Source organism: Centruroides sculpturatus, unplaced genomic scaffold (genome assembly GCF_000671375.1).
Source record: "Centruroides sculpturatus isolate CEXI.00-Female unplaced genomic scaffold, Cexi_2.0 scaffold473, whole genome shotgun sequence".
NCBI lineage: Eukaryota > Metazoa > Arthropoda > Arachnida > Scorpiones > Buthidae > Centruroides > Centruroides sculpturatus.
In genome coordinates this window covers 1-8636 of record NW_019384687.1, presented here as the reverse complement: position 1 = coordinate 8636, position 8636 = coordinate 1, and the positions used below count along the sequence as shown (strand labels likewise).

At 30.4% G+C, this 8636-nt stretch overlaps 1 protein-coding gene across 1 annotated transcript; it reads left to right on the top strand.

Moving 5' to 3' along the window:
• The first annotated feature begins 1624 nt into the window (after nucleotides 1–1624).
• On the top strand, nucleotides 1625–2215 carry LOC111627069. The gene has a single exon (XM_023370624.1). It carries the CDS (start codon nucleotides 1625–1627, stop codon nucleotides 2213–2215), a length of 591 nt encoding a protein of 196 aa, XP_023226392.1.
• Nucleotides 2216–8636: the final 6421 nt, after the last annotated feature.

The window sequence follows — 8636 nt, the reverse complement described above, 5'->3', positions numbered from 1 at the left end:
GATATTCACACTTCACAATTAACTATAGAAAACCATTGATTTAATGCTTTTTTGATTTCTGGATTCTTTCCATCATGCTCTCTTTTGGATGCTCCTGGAATTTTTTTCTGTAATGCCCACTCTTCACGCAATTGATTTTCTTGTTGTAGGAGATGCGCAGTGGTAGATTTTGGTACACCAGTTATATCATCGAGTCTATGATGACTTATATTCAATGGTTGGCTTTTAATTTTATCCAGCAAAGTAATTTTACTTGAAAGTGTAAAATCATTTCTTGGTATCTTGGCAAAGATTTAAAAATTTTAAATAAAATTGACACTGTAAGTGAATATTGCTAGATACAAAACTTTAGTAACTTTAGATGCTAGACCCACTGCGATAGATAACTGATTCATATCACACTAGGGTTACCACATATTAATGTATGTAGTGTTGACACATTTTTGAAAAATTCCTAAAATATATCTAAAATTGCTAAATTCCTTTTTTGCTACTGTTCCAATTAAGCATTTAAATTATGTATTAGTTTATTAGTTTGGTATCTCCTGTTTGAGATTTTTCTGAAAAAGTGGCTGCCCCAATTAACCAGTGGCCTAATTAAATGGAATTGACTGTAATTGTTTACTTAAAGAATTCTGCTTAACTTTGTATAAATCAGAATAATTTTAAATTTGCAAAAGTTGACTTGAAGAGGGTATTTTTCTAGTTACTGTAAATATATAATATCAACATATGGTAAGTGAATAAAGCATAAAAAGTTAAAGAATTGTTATATAAACACTGTGAAAATAGTTTCTCGGGCTTTAGAAATGAGAACATTAATACATTGTAATAATCTAAACATAAAATAAGATAGAAAAATTAATTTATAAAGAAAATTCCTCAATTCTTTCTTTTTTCTTGTTTTTCAAAAATAACAAAAAAAAGTCATATATTGGGTTGCTCAGAAAGTAATTTTGGTTTCTTACCACCAGAGGGATCAGTTGTATTTTTATCTGACAGTTTCATTCTAAATTCTATTGTCTCCTCAAACCTTTAACCAGTGTGCTTCTATTTTTAGAATTGCGAACGTTTTCGTCGCCCCTCCTGGGCTCTTCTTCAGGCTATAACGAGTGGGCCTTTAATATTCAAATAAACATTCGATATGAATCTCTTTCGAATGCTGTCATTTGAAATCGTTCCGAAATTGTGTTGCGCATGCTCCATACTCATCCCTTTAAACGCTGTTATCTATCAAAATCTCTTCCGAATTCTATCTTTGTATTGCGCATGCTCCATACTCATCTCTTTAAATGCTGTTATTTAGCAAAATCTGCCATGCTATCGATAGGGCCATTTCCTCTTTATAATTAATACACGTGCCGTTTCTTCCTGCCTTAAATATCTCTATGGCCTCTAGCCATTTTAGTTGTTGTGGGTTGGAGTTGATTTTAATGATTTTTGCAGCGCGCAGGTCCGCCGTTATTTCCTGTTTTGAAGCGTATGTTGCCAGGGTCGTTGTGTATCTATCGTGCTGTACATCCTACCACGTTTTTTGCACAATATCTTGTTATATAAACGATATATTGACGACATCGTTATATTTTGGAAGGTGGAACCAGACATAAAACTCTTCCTAGAAGACATGAATAACAATCCATATGGGCTATCATTAGAAGTAGAACAGCATGACTCTTTGAGGGTGCATTTCTTGGACATTGATATCAACTTCAGGGGAGCTAACATACTTACATCTGTATATCGAAAACCTAGGACCTTCCCAACATATATTCCAAGAAGTTTGTGCGACCCTATCTCATACAAAATCGCCACTTTCAGAGCATTAGTGAGAAGAGCACACACGCACTCCTCGACGCAACAAGCTCTAACAACGGAACTCCAACATATAGGGGATATTGCTGTTGCTCATGGATACAACAACACTGTAGTCAAAAATTTATCTAAAAGGTATGACATTTCCCAAAGAGCCATTGATCAGGCAGGGTCACTGTTGAATATACCTGATCAAGAAAAAGAGAGGATACCTATAACATATAATCCGATACTGAAATCAGTCTACAACATGATAGCCAAAAGAAGAGACATAAATATAGCATACAGAAGGTGTCAAACTGTCTTCAGGATACTAACTAATGGCAAAGACCGGCCAAACCCTGAAAGATTCCCAGGAGTATACGCAGTACTGCTAGAAGACAAAAGATATGTAGACAACTGACATATATTGGTTCCACGAAGCGTTCGTTAAAAGTGAGGTTAAAAGAACATGAGTCAGATATACAGCACGATAGATACACAACGGCCCTGGCAACATACGCTTCAAAACAGGAAATAACGGCGGACCTGCGCGCTGCAAAAATCATTAAAACCAACTCCAACCCACAACAACTAAAATGGCTAGAGGCCATAGAGATATTTAAGGCGGGAAGAAATGGCACGTGTATTGTAATAAATTAATTAATTATAATTATAAAGAGGAAATGGCCCTATCGATAGCATGGCAGATTTTGCTGGATAACAGCATTTTAAGAGATGAGTATGGAGCATGCACAATACAAAGATAGAATTCGGAAGAGATTTTGATAGATAACAGCATTTAAAGGGATGAGTATGGAGCATGCGCAACACAACTTCGGAACAATTTCAAGTGATAGAATTCAAAATAGATTCATATCGAATGTTTATTTGAATATTAAAGGCCCACTCGTTATAGCCTGAAGAAGAGCCCAGTAGGGGCGACGAAAACGTTTGCAATTCTAAAAATAGAAGCACTCTGGTTAAAGGTTTGAGGAGTATTTTATTTTATTTAAACACCGGTGTGTAGAGAGATGGTATAATTGTATTGTCATTATGTATTTTGACAACTGACATTTTAAAGCTTATTTGTAAAAAATTTTGTTTGCTTCTTTGCATTTTTTTGTTTTTTTGTTTAATTGATTTAGAAGTGTACTGCTTGATGGCAGTATACTTCTGAATCAACTGGACAAATTGACTGATATCATCAAACAGAAAAGGCCAGAATTGATCAACAGAAAAGGTGTAGTATTTCACCATGATAATGCCAGACCTCACACTAGTTTGGTAACTCATCAGAAGCTGTTACAGCTTGGATGGAATGTGCTATCACACCCACCATATTCACCGGATCTGGCACCTTTGGATTATTACTTGTTCCGATCTTTACAAAATTTTTTAAATAGTAAAACATTTACTTCAAATGAGAATGCCAAAAATCACTTGAATCAGTTTTTTTGTAAGCAAAGATTAGAACTTTTATGAATGTGGAATCATGCTACTACCTGAAAGATGGCAAAAGATATTGGACCAAAATGGTCAATATATAATTTGATAAAATATTTATATATTATAAGAAAATTGTTTTTTTAATGAAAAAAATGAAATTATTTTCTGAACAACCTAATATGTTAAAGAAAAATGGCACATACAAGGTGTCCATAAAGTCTGTGTGCAATTTAAAAAATGTATAACTTTTTACAGATTTTTTTCTATCATAAATACTAATAAAGCATTAGAAAGTTTAACCTTTCAACTGTGGACTAGTCAGGTATGGTTCTACCCCCAATAGTGGAGAATAAATGTGGGAAATTTTTAAAGTATTTCTTTGCATGTTTTTTTTTCATTACCGTTTCAGAAAAAGATTTTGTGAACAGTTATGTCTAGTAGAGAATAGTCTTTTTTTATTGTTACATAATTCATTTTCTAGGTGAATTTTTTTCGGGGAGTTTTTGGTGATACCCCCAAAAGAATTTAACGGATATATCCATACTTCACCACTGCCGTATGATCGCCCTGGGCAGATATATCCGTTTTTCACTGCTGAGTGGTTAATGTACCTAGTTTTAAGTAAAATGATTTAGTAACTTTCAACACAATAATTTAACAATGTTTTGAAACTTTAAAAATACTTTTATTTCAGAATTGATGCCATTAGATTTTTTTTTATGGGGACATGTGAAAACAATAGTCTATGTAACCAAACCGCAACATTAGAAGACTTGAAAGTTAAAATAACTAATGTGATTTCAGGCATTACTGTAAATCAATTGGCAAATGTTTTTAGAGAACAATAAAATCATATTACCCTTTGTATTACTAATGATGATGGTCATGTGAAAACTTAATAAAATACAATAAAACAATAAAAAAATATAGATTATCTTATTTCCAATACATTCTACATAATTTTTCTATCACAAATACTAATAAAGTTATAAATGTTTTACAGTAAATTGTACAGACTTTATGAACACCCTGTATATAGTTCAAATAAAGAACAATAATAAAAGAATGGGAGCAAGATACTTAAGAGTGACAGTCATATCAGTTTGGAAATGAATATTAAAATATTGAACAGGTGATAAAAAAGAAAACATTATTAAAATTAGAAATAGACATTTAATGAAGAATATCAAATTGTTAAAATAAGAACTAAGAGAGAAGCAAAATAGCTAATGGTGTATTATTATATAATTTAAAAATTTATAGAAACAACATTTAACAGACAATATGCTGTTATTGTGGTTTGGAAAATAAATCTAAATATTTATAATAGAAAATTTGAAAACTTTGGAAGAAAAGATGGTTTCTATAATTGTTATTGGTGGTTTCTATATATACAATGATATCCTTACAATAAATTTTATAGTTATTGTTTTTAATTTTGGAAATTAATTAACATTAATATTTTGTATACTTTTCAATAGTAACATAATTTATTTTGATTAAATATCAACATCCCAAAGTATTGATACTAAGCCAAACAATCAATATAATTTATTTAATTATTATTATGCTCTAATTAATAATTAGAAACTAAAAGCAATTTGATACTGGAAGTAGATGTTAGGTGCCATCTTTTATCTAACTTAATAATTATAATAATTTATTAAATAATTTAGAACATTCTGGAAGAAAAGAACGAGACTGGAGCAGGACTTGAACCCGCAACCTTTGCTTACTGGGCAGTGTGCTTGCCAGTTACATGATCTGGACCTTGAGCAAGTCTTCACTTCCAGATGTATTTAATAAGAGTGGAGCAGAGGTTGTGGGTTCAAGTCTCACAACAGGCTTATTCTTCTTTTCCAGAATGTTCTAAATTATTTAATAATTTAATAAAATTATTATAATTAAGTTAGATAAGAGATGACACCTAACATTACCTCCANGACCAAAATGGTCAATATATAATTTGATAAAATATTTATATATTATAAGAAAATTGTTTTTTTAATGAAAAAAATGAAATTATTTTCTGAACAACCTAATATGTTAAAGAAAAATGGCACATACAAGGTGTCCATAAAGTCTGTGTGCAATTTAAAAAATGTATAACTTTTTACAGATTTTTTTCTATCATAAATACTAATAAAGCATTAGAAAGTTTAACCTTTCAACTGTGGACTAGTCAGGTATGGTTCTACCCCCAATAGTGGAGAATAAATGTGGGAAATTTTTAAAGTATTTCTTTGCATGTTTTTTTTTCATTACCGTTTCAGAAAAAGATTTTGTGAACAGTTATGTCTAGTAGAGAATAGTCTTTTTTTATTGTTACATAATTCATTTTCTAGGTGAATTTTTTTCGGGGAGTTTTTGGTGATACCCCCAAAAGAATTTAACGGATATATCCATACTTCACCACTGCCGTATGATCGCCCTGGGCAGATATATCCGTTTTTCACTGCTGAGTGGTTAATGTACCTAGTTTTAAGTAAAATGATTTAGTAACTTTCAACACAATAATTTAACAATGTTTTGAAACTTTAAAAATACTTTTATTTCAGAATTGATGCCATTAGATTTTTTTTTATGGGGACATGTGAAAACAATAGTCTATGTAACCAAACCGCAACATTAGAAGACTTGAAAGTTAAAATAACTAATGTGATTTCAGGCATTACTGTAAATCAATTGGCAAATGTTTTTAGAGAACAATAAAATCATATTACCCTTTGTATTACTAATGATGATGGTCATGTGAAAACTTAATAAAATACAATAAAACAATAAAAAAATATAGATTATCTTATTTCCAATACATTCTACATAATTTTTCTATCACAAATACTAATAAAGTTATAAATGTTTTACAGTAAATTGTACAGACTTTATGAACACCCTGTATATAGTTCAAATAAAGAACAATAATAAAAGAATGGGAGCAAGATACTTAAGAGTGACAGTCATATCAGTTTGGAAATGAATATTAAAATATTGAACAGGTGATAAAAAAGAAAACATTATTAAAATTAGAAATAGACATTTAATGAAGAATATCAAATTGTTAAAATAAGAACTAAGAGAGAAGCAAAATAGCTAATGGTGTATTATTATATAATTTAAAAATTTATAGAAACAACATTTAACAGACAATATGCTGTTATTGTGGTTTGGAAAATAAATCTAAATATTTATAATAGAAAATTTGAAAACTTTGGAAGAAAAGATGGTTTCTATAATTGTTATTGGTGGTTTCTATATATACAATGATATCCTTACAATAAATTTTATAGTTATTGTTTTTAATTTTGGAAATTAATTAACATTAATATTTTGTATACTTTTCAATAGTAACATAATTTATTTTGATTAAATATCAACATCCCAAAGTATTGATACTAAGCCAAACAATCAATATAATTTATTTAATTATTATTATGCTCTAATTAATAATTAGAAACTAAAAGCAATTTGATACTGGAAGTAGATGTTAGGTGCCATCTTTTATCTAACTTAATAATTATAATAATTTATTAAATAATTTAGAACATTCTGGAAGAAAAGAACGAGACTGGAGCAGGACTTGAACCCGCAACCTTTGCTTACTGGGCAGTGTGCTTGCCAGTTACATGATCTGGACCTTGAGCAAGTCTTCACTTCCAGATGTATTTAATAAGAGTGGAGCAGAGGTTGTGGGTTCAAGTCTCACAACAGGCTTATTCTTCTTTTCCAGAATGTTCTAAATTATTTAATAATTTAATAAAATTATTATAATTAAGTTAGATAAGAGATGACACCTAACATTACCTCCAGTACCAAATTACTTAGTTTCTAGTTATTAATTATAGCATAATATTAGCCCAATTAATTACAGCGATTGTTTGGATTAATTTATTTTGAATATTTGGTATTACAGACATGATTTGAGAAATATTGTCATTGGTGCTACCACTTGCCCAGTTTTCACCCAGACAGTCCAGGAATCGACTCACTGTCCGGGTGAACTATTAATTTTGTCCAGGAATATCGTGTGCAACCTATTTTTTTTGCTTGTACGATTTGTATTCGTACACATCGCCAATATCCAATAGAACTAAGTCATCTGTAGTTGTTTTTCTTAATTTAGTTACTTACGTTACTCTTACCTAAGTCTCTCTAGTCCCTAACTGTAACTAATTTAGAACCAGCATGCACTGCACGTTATTTTTCGCATTGCAAAATGACATTGCACATGCGTCGGGAACTCCTGTTCAAACAGAACAGGAGTTCCCGACGCAGATCAGCCATCCAAAATAACCTGCCATCCAAATGCGAAAACCTCACCTGCCATCCAGATCAGCGATTTTGAAAAGATGGCAACACTAATTGTCATCTTATTAAACAACTTCTTTACTAGAACATCTTTTGATGGTAAAGCTATTAAATTAAAGGCTTTGAAAACATTTATATTAAATATTTGATTTCTTAATTGCCAAACTTTTGTTTTGTTTGATTATTTTATTTGAATTAAAATTCTTTAAGAATTGTTTTTCTTGATACAGTTCTTTAAGCTTTAACTGAATTAATTTTTTTGATGACATACATAGTTTTGTGTGTGTCATCAAAAGAAAAAAAAAGCAGAATTACCTTTAGAGACAAATTGTGTCTCAAGGTCATTCTGTTCCATGGCTAACCAGTTTGATAAGTCCATCTATAGGAAAAGTGTGCTTGCATGAAACGTAAGAAATAAGACAATGGACAATATGTAATCTGAATAATAATACTTCAGTTTTATTCAGGATTATCTTTAGTAATAATCTTGAATAAAGATTACAGTGGACAAAATTGAACAATTTACTATCTCTATCTAAACTTTTAGAATGTAAAAATAATTATGGTTGATACTGTTTATACTATAATTAAGGTATGTGTACATGACAACATTTACACTTTAATTTCTAAATCTAGTATATACACTGAAGTATCATTTACATAGTGCTTAGAATTACGTCTCTAGACTAATTATGCAATTATCCCCACCTCCTCAGCAGCTTACTTGCAACTGAATTAAACACCAGAACAAATGCTGAGCTTACTGCAATTTAATATTCAAACACTTTCAGCCTATTCCTATAGGCCATCCTCAGGAAATTATCATTCCACAAACGAACATAAATCTTTCGAATACTCATAAAATTTAAAGTTTTTGAAAATTTTAAAAAATTATTACATTAAACAGTTAAATATTAAATAAACAACAAATTACTAATACATTATATAATCAAATAAAGGTAAAAATAAAATACTATATCGAAAATACATTAAACTGTTAAAGCATAACTGCCAAATCTTTTTACGGGTTTTTAACTCTCATTTCTTTTTCTATTACATATTTTCTGGCTGTTGGGAGAGCATTTGCGTCT

Coding starts and splice junctions, on each gene's coding strand:
- LOC111627069 (XM_023370624.1), top strand. CDS start 1,625: ATGAATAACAATCCATATGGGCTATCATTAGAAGTAGAACAGCATGAC.